This window comes from Ictalurus furcatus, chromosome 15 (assembly GCF_023375685.1).
Source record: "Ictalurus furcatus strain D&B chromosome 15, Billie_1.0, whole genome shotgun sequence".
NCBI classification, from domain to species: Eukaryota; Metazoa; Chordata; class Actinopteri; order Siluriformes; family Ictaluridae; genus Ictalurus; species Ictalurus furcatus.
In genome coordinates, this window is record NC_071269.1 from 18,990,521 (window position 1) to 19,013,074 (window position 22,554).

The window sequence follows — 22,554 nt, forward strand, 5'->3', positions numbered from 1 at the left end:
TTGTGGCATAGACAAATCTATCATACCAACTCACCCACCCACACACACATACACACACTCACACAAAATCAAGTTGGTGGTCGCTGATTGGTTTGGGTGGGTGGGTAGATGTCGTTGTTTTGACAGATTTAGTTACAGTAGCATCGAAATCAATTATTCAGCGGAGGTATGCGCGGTTGCAGGATTAATGACGCTTGTGGCACATAAATCAAAGCAGCGCTACTGAACCACTACAGGAGAGAGGATACACACACGGGGGGAAAAAAAACATTAACACTTGCATTTATTCTCCGCAGAACCATTCCTAACCTTGAGATAGCGAGGCAGCCAGGGACATCACACACGTTCAGAACCTGGAATAAAACGCTACGTTTTCAGACAGAACAGTAGGCTGATAACTAAGACCTCAACTCTGTCATATTACATCATCTGAACTGTCACATGTAGACTGAAGGACAGAGGAGCCATATCACTCATGAGCAAGGGCATAAATAGGGACGGCAATATCTGTAATTGATGAAAGAAGACGACAGAGTTTATTTACCGCTAGAGATACTAGATGTACCTGCAGAGGTCAGTGCATAACTCCTTGTATTTTCATCATCAGTACTCCTGCTTAAAGTGCACCTATTATGGTTTTTCAAATATTCCCTTTTATGGAGTGTGTTATAGAGCTGTTTGTGAATGTAAAAAGTCTGCAACGTTTCAAAAATCAAAGCGCACGACAAACGGAGTTATCGACTCCCAAAAGAAGGAACCGATTCTGAACAGCTGAAACGAGTCGTTAGTAATTCCAGACTTTACTTCCTATACTAACCTACGTAGGTTTGTAACAAAACGCCCCGCCTCCGAGGGGTTTCCTTTTTGAAACACCCTGGTAGACCAATCACAACACACTGGGACATCTGAGCAATTAGAGCAGAGTATGCTCTTTGAAAGGAGGAGTTTAGAATGAATCATTTAGAACGGATCATTGAAAGAGTCGTTTGTGACACTGGGGGGAAAAATGTAATGCTGAAGTTTAAATTATGAGCACGTTAAGGTGTTTTTGACCTCGGATGCATGTAAAGCTATTGTGTGAGAGCTTTAAAACAAAATTAGGCACGTTTCAAAACCATAATAGGTGCGCTTTAAACAAGGATCAAAACTTCAACATCAAAACATTTCAGCTCTTTTCACGATCTCCTGTCCTGGGAAGGACTGGCTGTTAGGCAGGAATACACCCTGGATGGGACACCAGTCCACTGCAGGGACACTTAGTACCTGGGAATGAATTGCCCTTAATATCCACCTGGTCATTTTTTAATCGCCTGTGCTGATACATTTCCTGTGCCTGATGGTAGGTGGTGCAGTTATAATAAGACTACTAGCTACTGGTATTTTGAAAAGAAGCACCTGGAATGTACATTACAGTGGCAAATAATAAAACGAATCCAGATCCATAGCATGTCGCTGTCATTTTCTAATGTTTTTAACAGCTAAGAAGGCATACGGTAACTAGCAAAGAGTAATGTTTGCTAGCTAAGTAACAATTAAGATGAAAAGGATGCAACAAAATATCCATCTAACCATTTTCCATACCGCTTATCCTACACAGGGTCGCGGGGAGCCTAGAGTCTATCTCAGGGAACTCGGGGCACAAGGCGGGGGACACCCTGAACAGGGTGCCAACCCATCGCAGGGCACAATCGCACACACACTCATTCACACACTACAGACACTTTAGAGATTCTAATAAGCCTATAACGCATGCCTTTGGACTGGGGGAGGAAACCGTAGTACCCAGAGGAAACCCCCGAAGCACGGGGAGAAAATGCAAACTCGGTGCACACAGGGCAGAGGTAGGAATCGCACCCTCAACCCTGGAGGTGCGTGAGGCAAGTAAGCATAGCATTAGTACTTTGGATAATGATTATAACCAGCCATCACTCGCAGTCACAGGGTCCAACACAAGCTCGAGCTAAGCTCGGAGACCGTGTTGACCCACAGCACTTCAAAAGATGGAAAGATGGATGCGAATGTCTAGTGGTCAGTGAGGATGGGGCAGTGAAGTGTTCCTTTTGCTCTGATGTTTGTGCCCTAGGTTGTTCTCCCTCTGTTTTTTTTTTAAACATATCACACCATGGTTGATTGTATAGTATACAATTGAAGAAGAGAAATGGTTTATAATCCCACTATTTGGTGACAGAAGAGGTTCCCTTTTGAGGCTTCTTCCGTGCAAATATTCTTCCTCATGTCGTCTCAGGGAATTTTTCCTTGACACTGTCGCCTCTGGCTTGCTCATGAAGGATCGAAATCTACATCCAGATTTCTTCAAAGCTTCTTTGTGACTATGCCTATTGTTAAAAGTGCTATACAAATGAAATTTTTATCAAATTTAATAAAAAAAAGCATTGTATATAAATCATGCAAATGATTATCCGGCTAAAGAACACAAGAGCAAAAATATGAGTAGTGATAGTGCGAGATGGGGTTAGACAGGCCCTGTGAAGCTCATGCTGGACCTGCTGCTAATCACATATAACACCATGTTGGTACCACCAGTCTCCATCAGATGGGTTCAGGCCTGGGGCCAGAGCAGATGCTCCAACAAGCCAGCTTACAAACATCTCATAATAAGTCAGGCAGATGAAGGCCTCCGAATTAAAGTGTCACTTCTCATTCTCCCTGACTTCTGTCAGCCGCCTGCCTCCCCCATCCCTTCCTCAGCAGAAGGAGTCTCATCTCTGAAGCTTAGTTTCTCATCAGGAGAGCCAGACAGCATGAGAGCACGGCATGCTGCCATGTTTTTCTGCTGTTATATCTGCGCAATTCAATACAAAATGCATACGCAGCGTTTTCAGCTCATCGTTTCTATCAGCTAGCCCAAATTTGAAGCAGTGTTATTTGAATACTTCCTGAATCCCTGTAACAGTTTGATTGGTTTGCAAACAAACAAAGCAGTCACTGGTGTTAATGCCTACAGGCCACGTCGGGGATCAGTGCTGTGTAATGCACTTGAAAATAGACAAGCAGCATACATTAGACGTGTCAATGAATCAGACTTTTGTGCTGGAGTGCAATAACAACCCATAGCCATACAATACAATAGCTACTACATTTTATTATTATTATTATTATTATTATTGCGAGCAAGGAATGATTTTTATTGCAGATGCCAGGAAATAATATCAATGCACAGCGTACCCACACAGCAGATTACTGAGCCAAATATATCTGAGTTTGGGCACATAAGCACAGTTATTGACTGACCCTTTATACATTGAGTTGTGGTTATTGTATTGTCCTTGGAGGACACTGACAGTTGTGCTTGCGCTTTGGGGACAAAAAGGGACTTTTTAATGAAAAGTGAGTCCTAAATCTTATGACCATGACAGGTGCATTGTGAGTCAAAACTGTTAGTAGACACATTTTTGCTTTTTACAGCATTTGGATTCAGGGCCAGTCAATCCATTAGGCATCATAGGCAGCCGCCTAGGGTGTCACCATGTTCGGGGCGCCGTCCCACCGCCGTCCTACCGAATCCGATCAACAATGGCAAGCCACATTTAACGTTCCTCATGTCTTTTGATTGGTCAAATTGTTTTGGGCGCCTCCTAGCGCCCATGTAAATGAGCGGAAATGTGTGCAAGGCTGTGCAACAGGACACTCATCCCCGGTGGTTTTTTTTATTCATTTATTTTTTCATAAAATTAAAAAGTACATCAAGTACATCATACTTATCAGTCATTGCCGTTGGTGTGGCTGTGTGGCTGTGAAGTGTGTGTGTGTGTGTGTGTCAGTGATGATGATTGAGTATTTTTACAGCATTATGGACTATAATGATCCTGGCATAATTTTAATGCTGATGCTGCTGACGTATTCCCGGCAATAGCAATCGAGAATGATAGTTGAGATGCAAAATGAAACGAGAAAAACCATCGGGAGCTCAAATTCGAAATAAGAAAAAAGAAGAGGCAAAGCGTAAGAAAACAAAAAAAAAAAACAAAGTAAGCTTATTACAAATACACACCAGGCTGGGGGCGCTGTTGAGGATGAATCTCGCCTAGGGCACCAAAGGGGCTAGGACCGGCACTGTTTGGCTTCTTGGCCTAATATTGCAGAAATGCTAACAGTCATGGATGATGCTTGTGTAGCATTTTGATTTTGGGCCAACATGACCCAACTATCATCAGCTACATTTAAGGTTCTCACAGCAACAACAGCCTAATTACAGCAAACATTACTGAATACTTGGGCAGTGATTGTATTTTGGAACAAAAGTGACTCAAAATATAGCTACGTCTAAGTTTTTGATGGAGTCAAAAATGGGTCTGATGGAGCTGGCTGGGAGGCCTGGGAGTAGTACGTTGCAGTAGTCCAGTTTTGAATTGACAAGAGCCTGGAATAGTAGCTGTGTGGCATGATCAGTGAGTTAAGGTCTGATTTTCTTGATGTTATACAGAAAGAACCTACAGGATCGCGCAGTTTGTTCCATGTTCATTAAAAATTTGCTTTGAGCGACAAAAAAAAACACACAGTTCTTGAAATGTGGCAACGGTTATATTTGAATATTTGTCATAGGATACTATGACAAATAGTATTATGGGATTGACTCATGAGTTCATGTTTTTGGGGAGGTTTTACAGTTGAACATGGCAAACTGATTCGCCAACTGGTCAAACTCAACTCATTGCGTGGATCAATAACCGTCACAATGCATCTTGGATTCGACACGTTCACTGGCAGGTTTTTATGTTTTTGGTTACTTTAATCGAACATGGCGTTTGGTGCACGGAGTGAATCAATTGTGTCAATTATTGTCTCGGCAAATGTGCATTTTTTTCCTTGATTTGGCTCATTTCGATTTCACTAGTCAGGGATCAGCACATTCAGCCCCAAGCGGACCGATGCTGACATAGAGCAAAAACGAAGTGAAACCAGTAGGCAAAAAAGTTTTCGTTCAGGCAGAACATTCAGGCAGTTCTAAGTATGAAAAATAAATCATACAGAATTGTAGTAGAATTCTTAAACTGCTAACTCTAACATTGCATGGACTGAATGCTGACAGTTTCCTACCCCAGTGCACAGACATGCATTGTAGGTTGATTGGCATCTCTAAATTGTCTTTAGTTTGTGAATGTGTGTGATTGTGCCTTGAGACGCGTTGGCACCCCGTCCACGGTGTCCCCGCCTTGTGCCCCGAGTTCCCTAGGATAGGTTCCAGGCTCCCCCGCGATCCTGTGTAGGAGGGAAAGGGGTATGGAAAATAGATTGACGGAGCATCATTCCCTGCTGGTATGTGGGCAAGGTGAAAGTGGACATCCTGGTGGAAAAAGCTTTTTTTGTCATGTAAATTCTTACAAAACAGGCCTTGTGTTGTAGAATAACTCACTCATGTATTATTTGTGTGATGCTGGAAAATCATTCCCTTTGGCACAAAAAGATGACATTGAAATTTCATAGCAGCTCCCCAGTGATACTCTAGGTACTCTGAGCCCCACCCTCCACCCCCACAGACCTAACACAAACATCTGTTCGTCCACCACCCTAGTTTGGCGCACGACATCTCTTACGTTGTCCTTGAATACAACAAAACTATTTGTGAAGTCCTGAATTTGATTTTGAAGCAACCATTTAAAATAGGCCTCTGTATTCATTCATACACTGCCATACTGTGTAGCAATTAGACTTTCAGACACACTAGCAGCTTTACAGTACATATACATTGAGTGCACCTCACTGTTTAGTCTTTTTTGTCATGAAACGTGTGTACAACTTTCTCAGACCTGTCACGCCACATATCTCTCATGTTGCCCTTGAGCTACAGGGACACTGGCAGTAGTGTGTGGGAGGAATGATGTTAAAATGTGTGAACAGGCAAGTGGACAACATCTAGTCAAGGTCTGAAGTTAGTATTTATCCTCCTATTAATCGTTCCATTCTCTACGTTTTGTTTCATCCCCCATGTGGTTTTTCATCTTTCCTAGAAATCAAGCAATCGTTCCATCTTTCGTCTGATGTCTGCCTCAGCTTTGTGATTTCTCTCCATCATCTCACTTGATCTCCTTCCTTCTATCGTTCCTTACCTTGTCTCCGTTTCTCCTTCTTTTCTATAAGCAATGTTTGGTGAGCTGACAGCAGGGACGCTCACCTCTGCTTTCCCTGTGTCTGCATTTTACAGGTCATGCCAGCATGCCTACGGTATTTTCCCCCAATGTTTCAAGCATTGAAAAATACATGAGAAAGCAGTTAGTGTGAAAAGGAACATCTCACACACACACACACACACACACACACACAGAAAATATCCTCAGAGTATTCCCATACAGACAAGCTGTTTTTTTGCTGCCAACACCCAACACTAGTCGTGTTTATTTCGTGCTTACAGATCTCTCTCTTGGCTCTTAAATTTCGATTGCTCCTTAATAACACCAAGCCTCAGCTCCAACTGAGCATTTTGATGACCATCATCAACTACTTGAGCCTTTAGCTGTGACTCAGCTGTTCTCAGGCAGCAGTAGTACTTGGCTCCCTAACACAGCTATGTCTTGAACATAGAACATGATGTTGACCTCCATTAGATTTTGTAATGGAATGAAAAAGTGCATGAATAATGGGCTTCACAAGTCAACATGTACAATATTCAGCTTGCTGGAGTCTGCTGTGCCAGCTGAGGGTGTTTTTGGGAGACTGGAAGGGCAATTATGCTTTAATACATGATTCCTTACTGGGATACTCACACGGGTTCATTTATATCCATGTAAAAGTGGCATTGCCATAATATGTTGTAATTGGTGGGCAGGAACCTTTGGAACTCTGGACCCTTCTCTACTGTGGAACCTTCGAGTTCCTGTTTTAGAGTCGAGCTTTCTGTTTTGAAGGTTGCTAAATGATCAAACTCAAGAACGACCGACACTCTTACCATCTAATTTGAAAAAGTTATATATTCCATGCTACTTTGGTTGTTACACTAATGCAGAGTCAAAAATGTTTGCAGGACTGTGTTTTGTTTACACTTTAGTAAAAAATAGGCTCATACAATACTTAATTGTGTTTTGCTGTTACTAGTAACTTTAACTTCTATACTTTCATAAAGTGGGTATTAAACTGCTTTCCTTGTCACTGAGGTGGTACCTTCGAGGGTAGACCTTTTCTTATATTCTGAAATGTACATAATTGTTGCCATGTTGCCTCATTCAATTATAATCGTATAGTACTTTTAACAGTGGACATTGTCATAAAGCAGATTTACAGTAATTCCGATGTAGGTTTAGCTCCCTAATGAGCAAGCCAGGGGCGACCATGGAAAGTAAAAAACTCCCCGAGACAACATGATGAAACTGAGAGGAACTAGAGTGAAAAAGGGAACCCGTCTCCTTCTGGGATTGGATTATAAATCGTTCCTCTTCTATAACGGTATAATGTAAAGTCAAATAGTACTATATGTGTTGAAAGGATGTTTTTAATCATCATATTGTCAATAAGAGTATTGGGATGAGCACAGGACAGTCTATGTGATTACAGCAGAAGTTCTTAAGTACAAGTCTGTAGTACACTATATGGCCAAAAGTATGTGGACACCTGACCATCACCTGACCTATGTGTGGTTCTTCACCAAACTGTTGCCACAAAGTTGGAAGCACACAATAGTATAGATTGTCTTTGTATGCTGTAACATTACATTTTCCCTTCACTGGAACTAAGAGGCCCAAACCTGTTCCAGCATGACAATGCCTCTGTGCACAATGTGAGGTCCATGAAGACATTGTTTGCCAATGTTGGCGTGGAAGAACTTGAGTGGTCTGCACAGAGCCTGGACCTCAACCCGACTAATTTAGAATGCACCTGCAGCCCAATCTTCATCGCCCGACAGCAGTATCTGACTGATTGACTATTCAACCTGACTAATGCTCTTATGGCTGAATGAGCACAAATCCCAATGAACACACTCCAAAATCTAGTGGAAAGCCTTCCCAGAAGAGTGGAGGTTATAATAACAATCAAGGGTGGACTAAATCTGGAATGGGAATGTTTGAAAAGCACATACGAGTGTTATGGTCAGGTGTCCACAATTATTGGCCATATTGTGTATTTATGTGAGATTACCACTGAGGAAAGTGAGAGATTTGGGCATGAACTATTTTTGGTAAGTGCACATCTTTAAGGTATTCATGTGCGACATCCAAATGTGAGTCACAGCAACTCTTTACTTAAGTGTTACTTCACTTAGGCCTAATATGTATGATTCCTCCAGTACAGAATGCGAGACAGGAACTCGTCCTGGGACTGTGTAGACGTCATTCAGAAGAGTTCGAGAGCCCTTTAGTTCCCGAAAAGGCTCTTCTCAGGATCTCAGAATACTGTTCCATTTTCAAGTTTTATTTCTTGTCCTATGTAATTACATATGTTTTCAATTGCAGCTTTTGATCTTCTCTTGTCTTACACATTCAGCGTTATGTACTAGCCTTCACAGATGTTAATATTTCAGGCTTTTCGTGTTGGACAGCACACTCCCAGAGGAGCTTGCCCTTTGTGTTAGGAACTCATGCATCACCGGCACTCGGACTCGGACAGACAGAAATATGCCACTTATTTTTATAGCAGCCTAATAGAAGAAAGTACAGAGGAGGAGCTGAGAGCTAGGAAGTGGAGATGAGCACTACTACAGTAGACTCTTTCTAGCTGTTTGTTGCTGTAATGATACTTGGCTGTACTGTAATCCGAAGCTTTAGATATTAGCTGCTCAGGCCTTAAAACAAGAGCATAGACCTATTCCTAGAGACTTTCCACCAGGCACCCATACATCTGTGTAGAAGGATATCCTATTGTTTAAATAAGAGTACAAAAGATAGAGGAACATATCTGTTCATACCGAGAGAAACATCAAATAGATTCCTTTTTCAAACGATTGAAAGACAAAATCCTAGTCAGTAATAAACAAGGTCATACCCATTTCTCAGGCTACTTGTCTGAACCTGTAACATAACATTCTTGACAGAGAGGTGAGGATTTATTTGTAGAGCCTTATTATATATTAATTGAAAAGCACAATTCACATAAAAAAAAAACCCCACATATCCAAACTCAAACTCACGATCCAAAACAACTACTAAAGGAATCCATGAGCAAAATCCGAAGAAATCCACCCAGGAGTGGATGAGGTAACTCGTCTGAAAACTTACCAATAATATCAGCAAGTTCAAATAGGCAGAGTTATCAAACTGCATGGAAATTTAACGATTCGCTATGATAACAGTACGGTTAGAGATTGGTGAACCAGCTCTGGTGGACAGGTGAGGTACTGTAACTTTTAACACAAAATGATCGTATAGTTATGCAGACTTACCATACTATCATTGTGTTGCAACATCCTGCGTAGCAATTAGAGGTTTTCTGAAGCTACCAACCTCAGCTAGAGAGCTTGTTATTGTCGAGTGGAGTTAGGATGAACAAGCGTATATCCTGCAGCAAGACAACAATCAGAAATATAAAGGCAAAACCAACAAAATAGAAGAGAAAACAAGCAAAAGAAAGAAGTCAAGTCATCTGAGAGGATACAAGGTTATGAAATGAGTCAGAGCTATTTACAAAGGCAAAGAGAAGACATACAAGTTATTAAACTGTAATTAGATCACTTTCCGAAGGGAAAACACAAACTTTAAATAGTCATTTTCTTTTTGTTTCACTATTATTATCATCTTAACGTATGCAATTAAACCATTTAGTTACTTTTAATAATTAAGAAACATCAATTATATGTAACAAACTAAACGTCAAAGGGAATTACTTTCTCTTCTTCACTTTGTCTTAAGGATCTGCAGAGTTTCGGACACAGCCGCTTATGTTTTCCATCACTATTTTCTGTCCTACCACGGCGCATGTGCATTCTCAATTCTGATTGGTCAGAAGGAGTTGATTCGTTTTCTATAACAGCTGCTCTGACAGTGGTGCCAGCTGCAAGGCGAATCACAGGTTTTTATTAATACACTGTGTCGTTTCTATAGTAACAGCTAATCCACTGGTACTTGTCGAGTGGATTCTCCACATAATATAAGACTAATAATAAACCGGTTTACTAAGAACAATTGTATACACATTAATGATAATGAGTCTTTATTGATCACATATACGTATGCACGGTGAAATTATTTTCTTTGCATACCCCAGCATATCAGGAAGCTGGGGTCAGAGTGCAGAGTCAGCCATGATACAGCGCCCCTGGAGCAGAGAGGGTTAAAGGCCTTGCTCAAGGGCCCAACAGTGGCAGCCTGACCTTCCAATCAATAACCCAGAGACTTAACCACCAAGCCACCACTGCCACTGGTGATGTTTTCTGTATGGAGGTGTTTATTTAACATGTACAGTATGGAAGGAGTCTCCAGTGTCAGTGCTTTGTAACCATCAGAGCTAAAGCGGTATGTTTTCCCCTATGAGAACGCCTGAGTTTGTACTTTCTCTGTAGCAAGCTGCTATTTTCTGTCTTATTACCTTCAAGACAAAGTGAGGGAATGTCTGTTTATTACTGCTATAATGTAGGTGATAACAGGAACTAATTTGAATCACGGATGTTCCTCAACATTAAACATAACTATAAATGGATATAAAGTGCGGCACGTTATTCTCTTCGGTGAGGTACTGTAACATCCCTCTGCCTCGCATAATGCCACATCGCTCAACTACATCGTTGATTATTTTTCTATTAAATAATCCCATAAGCATTATTTCCTATATAATAATAAGGATTTTATATATAAGGATTTCCTTATGTTCTCCCTTCATTCTCATCCCATCTTGTTTCATGTTTTACTTAATTAAGTGTTATCTGGGATGAATAGATATTTTTGCAAGAACCCATAGATAACTGTGTTTTAGTTACATTGGATTTATTGGAGTAAAAAAAAAAAAATGCAATCCATTCGAAATTTTCAGGTGTTTTCAAATATTTCCATAGTTATGTGTCATGAGTTCCTACTCGACACCGGTACTGGCAGTGCTTTGAACAGCATCTGGTGTCACTGTCAGCATTTCACTTTTTCTATAACATGCTGACTATTTCCAGTGGAGATGATGTCATACTTAGAGGGGATCGATATAGGGACACACACACACACACACACACACACACACACACACACCCTACTGTGCTTGTGCCTGCTTTTTTTCTGCTCGCACTTGCTCTCTGTGTTACACACACACGTGCACACACGCACACAATACACACATACCTAGACACCAGGTTTGTGAGAGCAAGGAAGATTCTATAGTTGGTTCCCCCTGACATTGTCAGGTGTGCACAGAAGCTTTGTGGCTAAAATTGGAAGAAAACTGCCCGCTCTCATCCTCTCATCCTCTCCCCTCAGGCTGCTTTTGTGAGCCTTTAACCTTGGCCAGCGGGCTGTAGGAGAGTGAGTAATTCTAACCTTAAAAACCTGCTGATTAAAGCTAGTTTTGTGGAATTCGATTCCACTTAATGCCTTTGGCTCTAAGCCCGGCACCCAGGCCTTAACATCAACTCAACAGATCCTGTGTCTTCACTCGGGAGGACGTGCACGTAGGTGCGTGCGCACGCACGCCACACCCACACGCTCACACAAACTAACTGTGTTATTAAGAGCGAAGAATTAGAACGGACAGAGGCTCACTGCTCTTCTCTCAGCGGGATTCCTGTGTTTTTCTAATCTTGATGTATGGCTATGTTTACTGGTCCACTCCGAGTAATTAATTCCCTTCTTCAGGGAATGTTTTCCTTTGTTTATGTCCACATAAGCAAAATGATCATAAGACTTTCGTTTCCGAGCCCTTCATTTGTTTCTGTTTTGTTTAGACGCTTTAGTGCATTTGATGGATTTGATTGAAGGCTCTCCACCTTTCACTGATTGTCACGGCTCGTTTTCAGGCTTCAAACACGGTTAAGTGGGTGTTGCAAAACTACTAGAGTCACATTAAAGAACTACGGTAAAGAAGACCGGAATTTGATGTATCGTTATATCCCGCAGTACGACAGTGTCTGGAGCAAACCTTCCTCAGAAACGCCTGCTGTACTTTCCTGCTTTTGAATCAGTGTGGCCTTGTTCAAGCCTTTATAGCAAATCATAAATAATGCTATGCAGAAATATGTACAGTATATGTTATATTTCGCAAAATTCAGATATCAGCAAAGCATGCGGTGATGAGGGATGAGAGCATGAGGGATTTACCTTCTCATTCGGAGACCCCTGATCTTTTCACGATCGACGGTATTACAGGAGCACGTCGATAGTAAATAGCACCAACAAACTAAAGCTAACAGCATGGGTCCTGGAAAGCTTTGAGAGTGTGTGGGAGGTATAGATCAGCTCGGGGGAGCGCTGACTTCGAACTGCTGCCAGCTTTGAGACCATCGCTATATTAGTCAGGCTTTGCCTGGGGCTGAATGAGCAACCCCTCAGGCTGGTCTACATATTGATGCTTCACTGATACAGGAGCTGGTGTTGCTTCATCCAGTCCTAATGAAGCCGTGACACCAAAGCAGCCCAGGCGGACTGACTGGCATGCTAACAAACTCAGGAGTCACTGTGAGACAGTTAGTGACAGCGCCTTGCTCACACTGATACTGGAGAAATGTGTGGAAGGCATGAAAAATGTGCTCGTCTAACCGATTGGTCATAGATTTGTCTTGATTATCTACAAGTTCTCGACTTTATCCAGTCGGTGCAGTAATTCATCAATTTGCCCCTAGATGATTTTTTTATTTTATTTTTTTCAAATTGCATGATTGAGCGTTCCCGCGAAGGATTCATTGTCTAATGTATTATTCCAAGTATCAAGGTTAACATGTGCTTCAGTGTAGCTGAAGAAAGACATGCATCACACTGTGGTTTATTTTATTATACATAACTCTCTTCTAACACACACACATACACACATTAAGCCAGCATTGTTGGGGTGCAAAACTGCAAATTGGCAACATAAATAACGTGCCAGCATCTGATTAAGAGTGCCTTCACAGATCATTATGAACTAATGAGAGAATGTCCCGTCTCGGGCAGGTTGGTCGCCTTGCTGTCACTGCCTGTCTGCTCTGATGGATGGCACGATGGGACGCGTCTCATCGAGATGTCTGCAATTGGCAGCTTCCATCAGCTTCTGTCACGTCTGAGTCGTCTGACGTTTCTGCGCCCATTTAAAGCCCACTCTCCTCCACCCGACCCTGACACCATGTACTCCAGCCCCACAGGGCAGTGACTCATGCTATCCTGATGCTTGTTTAAAGTTGCTTATGTCTCCTGGGCATGACCGTCATAACTGCCTTCTCTCCAACCCACAACTTTTATCAACACAGCTTGGATATGTCTAGCAATGTAGTTTATATTCTCCTGTTGCGTCACCTTTAAGACAGAAGACAGACTGAGTAATGGAGAGAAGGTCTGTATTATAGTGCGAATATAATTACACTTTAATTGCTTGCCATTTGATGTGCTGTCATTTGTCACAGCCCACAGACAGCAAATAATGGCTTCTGTCTTTGTCACTTTGTCACATTTCCATGCGGTCTTGAGAGAGCATCAGAAAACCAGCTGAATGATACGCATATTGAATTACTGATTAGCTTTTCGCCACCATTGTCTAGTTCCTCATTTGCATGTCCTTTGTGCTGTTACAAAGTTGTGTGTGGTGGAATCGGATCCATGCGCGCCCGAGTTTTTGTGTGTTAATTTCAGAAATGGAGAGGTGAAATAAGACTCATCGTTATAGTGTATTGCGCGAGTCTGTTTATATTGGCAATGAGTGGACGGCATGGGTTGCTGAGATTCCTGCATTGGGTTGACAGGTGCAGCAGTGAGCCTCTACCTGGGCTTTGTGTGAATACTTTGTGTATTCCATAAATTGGGTAAACAGAAGCTGCCTGGGGCTAATTTATTCACTGTCCAGTCCTCACAGTGGGTGAAACAGCATGCATCCATCCTCACCTGTCAATCCTAGGAAATAGGACTTCCTAAAATGGTCCAGACGTGCCTGAGAAGTGCAGCAGCTGCACACATGCAGACTGCCCTCTGCTGTTCGAGAGACTGGCTTCTCTGATGGATGTGGTTTTAGTCCTGGAGTAACACCTGTCCTGCACATTTTCGTGCATTTTTCACTGCTTTTATATACCCACATCAACTCTGTTAATTAGCTGAGTAGTTGAATCAGGTGTACTGGGAATAGGAAAACTAAAATGTGCAGGACAGAGGTACATCAGGAAAAATAGTTATATAAACTTGACTTAAGGAATATTTAATAATACTGTAGTTAAAACTGTCTGATTATTATTAGTAAAATATCATTTAATTGGGAGTTCCTCTTAAGCCCATTCAGTACGTTTACATGGACAACAATAATCTGATATTAACCCGATTAAGACGATACTCTGATTAAGAAACTACCATGTAATGGTAGCAGAGCTACCATGCAAGGTGCTAACTTGCCATCGGGAGCAACTTGGGGTTCAGTGTCTTGCCCAAGGACACTTCGGCATGTGGAGTCACGTGGGCCAGGGATCGAACCGCCAACCCTACGATTAGTGGACAACCCACTCTATCACCTGAGCCACAGCCACCCCATGTATATAATAGGCAAAATACATGTGTTTCGGCTACTATATAGTAGGTAAGTACGCGGTTTCGGACGCAGCCCAGTCACCTATTAGCACGTATAGCATGACAAATAATTAACTGCACTTGAAGCTTTCGTGAAGTTAAAAATAAAAACACCCAAAACTGTATACGGTACCATAACGAAGACGAACTGTATGTCGATACGTGAAATTCTGAAGGAAACGTCGGACGGCGTGGCGCGGTGACGTAATGACGTGTGACGTTAATCGATCTATGTTCTATAACATGTAAAACAGGAACATGAAAGGAATATTCTAAAAGCGATTCATGTAAACACCTTAATCACAATATTGTCCTATTCAGAATAAGGTCAATAATTAGATTACTGCTGTCCATGTAAACGTAGTCAATGATAAATACATCTTCTGACTTTGATAAACTGCAGTGCGCCGCACAAGCTTGAATTTTGGTCCTGTATATGCAGACATTATTCAAAAAAGGTTGAGAACCTTTGGCATAGAGCCAAGATGGCATAAGCATTTAGATACAAGTCTACATAAACAGAGATTCATTGCATCAGTGCATCATTGCTGTTTCCTACAGCCCATAGTGACTTACCACATGCAGACCAACGCACACATTGTCCTCGGCGCCATGGCTGTTTCCTGCAGAGATGTACCATCTGTAACCTCAGACACAGACTCGAACAAACTCGTTTGTTTGTTTAAGGATGATGGAGAGAGAGAGTGACTACTTACTGATATGGGTGCCTGCGGTCTTAATCTGTGCTGGCCTTGTCTTGCTAACTCAGCCTGACTTGCTGTGCTAGGGTGCATTGGTATAATTAATCAGGGCTGTTTAATGCCGGCAAATGACTGATTATTCCAACACACTTGCTTTGCTGTTTGGTTGCGCTCTTTTTTCCCCAATTTCCACCCAATTTAGTCATTACCAATTCCCACTCCATTATCTAGGTCTCTCTCTATTGCACAACAGCTACTGAGCTGGAAGGGTGAGGGCTAAACATGTGCTTCGTCTGAGACACGTAAAGCCAGCTGCTACATTTTGCAACTACTGTACTGTTCATTCCAGATCAGTGGAAGAGAAACTAAACAGACACCTGTGATTGGTCTACACCACACTAATCAACAGTGAGGGAAAGAAATGCCACTAACCCAGAGATGGGGCCAGTTAAGCTCTCTTGGACTCCTGGCTATGGATGGCTATGGCATTGAGATTTGAGTTTACAGTTTCCCAATGATAGGCTGAAAATTTTGGCCCCATTTAGACCTAGTTACCTAGTTTCATGTGTCCGGATTCAAAGGGTTCAATCCGGATTAATGGTGTAATGCAATGCCACTATCTGTATCTGTTTAGCACAACTGCAAGTAGGTGTGTTCTAAACTGAAAATGTTTTTGTTTGTTTGTTTGTTTGTATATTAAATTACATATTAACCTTACCATTTGCCCATGCAAAAACAGGACTGCTAGAAAAAAGTCATTTTCATTAACACAGTATATAACACCAAATTAATTATAGTTCCTAGGTTGATGAAAAACATTTTTAAAAAAATAAAATAGAGTAATAATAATAATAATAAAAATTTAGTCACATGAGGAAGATCAAGGCCAGGAGGATCCGCTCGAGCTTGGCTCTGGAGATCTGCCACAACCATGAACCACTGGACAAAATTGACAAATGGGGAAAAAATTGATAGTGCGCCTGCTATTCATATCTGTTTATAACACCTTATCTGAATAATGAATTCATATTCAGTTTTATCTGTAATCCAGATAGAGATTATCCACATTAAAATACTGGTGTAAATACACCACTCTAGCTACTGCAGGATGTCTTAGAAGCATTTTAGCCAGATTAACACACATGGCTCATGATCTCTAACATTCAAAATTACAATTCCCAATGCTGCAACCATCTTTTGTGGAGAACAACAAGAAACAAGCTAAGACTATGGTGTCAAGTGTTAAGAGCTGATCTGTATATTACACACAATACAGCAATCACATGTGACCCATTTGACTGCAAAATGCATAATACAACCAGATATTCTGTTACATGGTGTGCCTATCAATTCTCAGTTCTCTGCATCAGCTTGTTGAGGAAGTGCAACTCTGCCCTCATACCCCTCCACTTATTTAGAACTTATTTGGGGGGAGCAGTATTGTGTATACTGTCTTGTGTTCAGACACTGTTGTTTTTTCCCCATTCTTTTTCCATCGCACATTGTGGAGTTGATGTAACCACAGAATTGTAGATTTGATTTATTCCTGAAAGGCCAAAGCTCCCCAGCTTAAGTGCTCCCAAACAGCATAGAAGAAGAAGAGAAAACCACCAAAGCCCTCAGCTGCCTTTCTCATGTTGTGGTTTGCTAGCCCTCCATCAGATATGTATGATGTAAAGACTTGCAAAGTTTTGACAGTTTGTAGCCGAGACTCGTACAAATTTTCATTTTAGCCCTGTCCCTTCAGCTGTCTGGAGCAATTCACTTGGATTTCAGCTTTCAAAGTGTTACAATACAGAGAAGCCCAACCTTAATTTGTAACCTTAAGTTGCAGCATAAGTGATTCAGTGATTTATGAATGTACTGTCACATAAAAGGTGTAAGGATGTAAATTGTGATTTTGTGATTTTGCAAGACGAACAATATACATAGGATTTGTAGTTGTAGTATGAGGATTGTTGTCTCAAACCTTAGGCGACAATCACAGTTGCAGATTTGAAGTCCCCATGAAATGGCTTGAGAGCCATGGTTTGATTCTGTTCCTTGATGTATTTCCTTTTGAAACAGGAAGACAGAGTGATGGCGTGTTGAAGTGCTCGAGTGATTTACACAGCAGCCAATAGCCTTCAAGATACACCACAACCCCGCTGAATCTAAACAAACGAGACAGTAGTTTAGAAAGCTAGCTAAATATGGAAAGCAGTGAAGAGTTTAGCAAGAGACTTTTTTCAACTGTGTCAGATTTAACTTGGACGATATTGTAGACCAGAGGTTCTCAACCTTTTGGAACTAAAGCCCCTCCAAGCATCCCCTATCATGTGGCACGCCCCTCATCATATATATATGTACACATACCTAATCTATAATCTGTTTTTGATAGATAGATTGATAGATAGATAGATAGATAGATAGATAGATAGATAGATAGATAGACATTCGCATATGAATGATATAAATTAGGACGAAGGGCGCATCTCATTATCCAAGACATTGTTAAGTCTCCGGCTCTCAGACACTCACTAAACAGAGCAGACGCAGAGAGAGGTGTGACTGCAGCAGGAAAGCAAGACCTTGCGCTTGTAGGACAGGACTGGTGACATTTGGAAAGTTGCTAAGGTTTGTCCAAAAAGGCGCTAGATTTGTCGCTGGGTGCTTTTTATTTTTTGCAAAAAAAAAAGTCACTAAATGGGTCTGAAAAGTCGCTAAGTTGGCAACACTGGTCTGCACTGACAGCTGGATAAAAGGCAGGCTAAGCTCCGCCTCTCCCCAGCAAAAAGAAAATACAGAGGGAGAGAAAACCTGGGGTTTTTCCATTTATGCACATTCTATTTGAAAAGAGAGGGACGATGTCATCACAGGGCAGCAGCTGACACACATGGTCTACATGGTAGAAAAAATTATATTATGTATTCGAAATTGCCAAATTCCAACGTGCACAAATTCCACTCTCTTTGAAATGAATAAACTCTAACCATTTTTCTCGATCATGGTAGGGTTAGCGAAGGGAATAATGTTCAGGAAGATGCACAGCCAAAAACACATTGACGAGCTGCTACTGTAGAGCAAGACTCACCCCAGGGGGTGGGATATATACAGTATGTATATATACTATAGTACACAACCTATATAAATAAATAAATAAATAAATAAATAAATAAATAAATAAATAAATAAATAAATATACACAACCCCAATTCCAAAAAAGTTGGGATGCTGTGTAAAATGTAAATAAATGAAAATAAAACAGAATGCAGTGATTTACAAATCTCATGAACCCATATGGTATTCATTTTTTTGGAATTGTTGTTGTACGTTCTAGAGAGTTTTATTTTGGACAAACACAAAACGAGTACAAATTGAGCGATGAAAAAAATGTTCATTGTTTTCCTGGAAGTGACAAACTATCAAATTAAAACGAGAACATCTCCAGAACTATTTTTCTTGAATTTTCTTCTTCTTAGATTATACTATGGTTTTTGTGTCCATAACACTAAGGTACAGGTACAAACAGTTCTGAAACACTCATTTTCAATTCAAGGGTACTGACAGAATCTGATTAAGAATCGGATTTGTGATTTTTGCCAAGAAATAATCCTATTAGTTGTTAGGTCAAATTCTCTGCTCGGTACTAACTGTGTGTTCTCTCTCTCTCTCTCTCTCTCTCTCTGTGATATTTCTTTCCCCAGTGTCTCTACGGCTGTTACGTGCACTCCTCCATCATCCCCACCTTCCACCGCAGGTGCTACTGGTTGCTGCAGGTAAAAGCCTTCCTCTCTTTACATGTACCTCAGTAGGCGTTTGTGCATCTGTGCAGGAGTTTTTCTGTGCACCTCTGAGTGCCTCTGCCTTCTATCTGAGCAACAGAGGCAGTTTTTTCTTACAATCCTGTAACATTTTGCTGAAGTTCTTCAATTCCTACCTGCCACTCTACCCCCCGTATGCTTCCTGCAGTGTATTTTTGCGCCATCCTTCCTACTTCACACACTTGCTGGAGCTGTGTGAATGTATATTTTACATAACTCTTGGGAGACTGCCACATATAGACAGCAGACCTGCTTCTCTGTAGTTGTATATAGTGTATAGAAAAACACATCAGAATTGTTTGTTTTTTTATGTATAGTAGTTGGGTCTGCTCTTTTTTTCTGTGCGCGACATTTTTTCAGGCATTGCATCGGTTAAGGACTGGGTGAGGAATGTTCTTAAAGGTAGAGAGATGGAGGCAGCGGTATCTCTGTCTGATGTCTTATGTCCTTTTGTCTATTCTTATATGAGGTCAGTTATGGAAAGACTTTGTTGCTTCTTGCGTCTATTGAATTCAGTTACATTTTATTTGAGGAGGTCTTTTAACAATAGACTTTGTCACAAAGCAGCTTTTAAGAAATCTGGATGTAGATTTAGATCATTAATGAGCAAGCCAGAGGTGACAGTGTCAAGGAAAGCTTGAGAGGAACCATCTTCTTCTTCTAGTGGGATTATAAATAACTACAGGATACAGGTGTAGAAGAGTAAAGACAAACAATAGTAAGTGTTTTGGAAGGATGTTCAGTATGCGCATATTGGGCCATATTCGGAGTTGTCAAGTTCAATCAGAGACTTAAGTCTAAAGGTTATGTCAATATCTGTGCAGGAAATCAGCACGTATATGGAGTTTTGTTACACAGGTACATAAGATGATCTTTTGACGCACATGTCAGATTATGCAAATGACCTGCTTTGCATCTAGACCAGGGGTTCCCAAACTTTTCCAGGGCAAGGCCCCCCAAATGGCATTAACATTTGACCGAGGCCCCCCTTTTGCAAGATGTCTTTAAAACACATTAAAATACAGACTTCTGAATATATCCCCCTTTTTATTAATAATTACATCTTACATCTTTACATTACATTACATTAGGAATTGATTGTGTGTGTGTGTGTGTGTGTGTGTGTGTGTGTCTGAGAGTGAGAAAGAATAAATCATGTATTTATTAATTTTTCACACCAAATTGTTGAGGCCCCCCGGGCACCCCCTGGCGGCCCCCCACTTTGAAAACCACTGATCTAGACCACCGCTTTAAACATAAGCACTTAAATGTACAATACTGTTAATTATTAAATAATATCATAGCATAGCTTATAAAAGCAGTTCCCCAATTTTAGTTAACATAAGTCCCAAGTTCAAACTTACAGGATCAGATTTTCCCGCTGTGGCCTTGCCTTGTTCCCAATGCCTTCCCTTTTTGTAATAATATACGATTCTGCATTTAAAAGCCTAAAGTAAGAAGGGTAGCGCATGGAAGGGGTGGAGTTAATCTGGCATGTGGACATTTGCATAGCATGCATATTCATAGTGCTTTGCATTATTTATGAAGAAAAAGCATCCTAGGTCTTTTTAGTAGTTTCTTGGGCATTAAAAACATTAAACAATTTATTATCCAACATAGATAATTTTTAATGCTTTAAAATGAAACATTCAGGGGAAGAGGGGAGGTTTATGAAGATTAGCTGTAAAACCTCCACTGGCAGTGGGCCACTGCTGATCACCTTTAGCATTTTGAAAAATTTAAACAGCGCACCAGGCATCAGGAGCAGACTGGCAACAAGAAGCAGCCTGGCAATGTGCTGTCAAGCGGTCCCAATTTGATATACCAAATGCGAACTGACACAACATGATTGTCGATCAACGAGTCATTAATTAAAAAAAAAAACACACAATCTGTTCATTTGTATTGTTTGTGTTAAGCTAATATGTAAAACGATTAAACTATTTTTTATTTCTAAAGGTTTTCCTCCCCATGTTTGTGTGTACAGAAAGCAAAAACTCAAAGTTGAATTAATATAATGGTCACCTGACACCTAATTGGACTTAGACGTGTCACTGCAGCTAATATGCCCTATTGAATATATGTATATAGGCTATGTAGTGCCGGGGTTGGGGAAAAAGACTGGCTCTCATAAGACCGGCCCACCGGGAAAGTTCCTGAACTTCCCAATGACCAGTCCGCACCTGTCAGGCATTCAGGTTATACTCTACCGAGTTCTTGGGTTCCAAATATTGAGAGACTTCTACTGTAGCTCAGTTTTAGGATTTTCTTTTTTACTTCCTTTTTTTGCTTCCTTTGCTAACCACCACAGCATGTTGTGCTTCATAGCAAATGACAATGCTTTTCCGCACAGGATTATGACGTCCCCATATCTAGAGCAGGTCAGGAATTGTTATACTAACAGACAGTATTAGCTCTAATCCTGCACTCTTTTTCCTTGAATGGCCTTCACTTTCACGTTAAAATCAATGTTCATATTGTACCTCGAATGTAGTAGTCCAGAATAAGCCATACATCACATAACCTCCTTATTCTATTCGAACAGAGTGGTCTGAATAAGACCATAATTGCAATAACGTTTGTCTGACAGAAACAAGGCAACCCAGTGTGTCATGAGCCAGCTCGTCCATCGATCATGTGTTTCTTCTGTCTTTATTCCATCACTTTATCCTGGTGCTGTGTGTATAGAAAATGTCATAATCTGGTATCTAGATGACCAGGAGTGCACTAGATAATTTATTCATTCATTCATTCATTCATCTTCAGTAGCCCTGTTATCCTGGCCAGGGTCATGATGGATCCAGAACAGGTCACACATAACAGGTCTTAGGTCACCCACACTCACATTCACACACCCATTTAATTTAGAGTAGGCGGGGTTTTTTGGGAGGTTGGAGGAAACCGGAGAACCTGAAGGAAACCCATATGGAGACGGGGAGAATGTGCTCCCCCGACAGATTCTGAGCCAAGCTCAGACTTGAACCAAACTGCTGTCGAGAGTTGCGATGGCAACTCCACCATACCGTATTGTACTTTTTCTCTGAGATTTCCACATTTTAATTCTGAATGTAGGTGTTTATAATAATTACCCTGTGTTCATACTATCAAGCAACAATGCCATAAGCCACCATTCATTTCTTATTTAAATTGGTGACACCAAACTGTAATTTCATCAGCAGGAACAAGAGGCATGATGAACATTTTAATCGAGATTTTCCACAATTTTATGCATATTGCTTATGACAAATCCAAATGACTGGCCTTAGACTAATCATGTGGTGTGGGTACATGATTGGCACACAGAAATGGAAGGAAAAAAAAACATTTATAATAAGCACCATGCAAGCTACTAGATCTATTGGGAATTTAAAAAACAGATGGAAAGTGCTCTCTTACAAACAACGGGATTAACTCTCACTACATGGCCACGAGAGACAAACCTGGAGCTAC

At 41.0% G+C, this 22,554-nt stretch overlaps 1 protein-coding gene across 1 annotated transcript in view; it reads left to right on the forward strand.

Annotated features, from left to right (window-relative positions):
- The window catches only part of camta1a (calmodulin binding transcription activator 1a), a 442,204-nt gene that overhangs the window by 319,252 nt on the left and 100,398 nt on the right, over window positions 1-22,554 (forward strand). Inside the window, exon 6 of the mRNA XM_053644237.1 lies at window positions 18,988-19,059. Within this exon, the coding sequence (XP_053500212.1) occupies window positions 18,988-19,059 (72 nt within the window). The remainder of the gene's footprint in view (window positions 1-18,987; window positions 19,060-22,554) is intronic.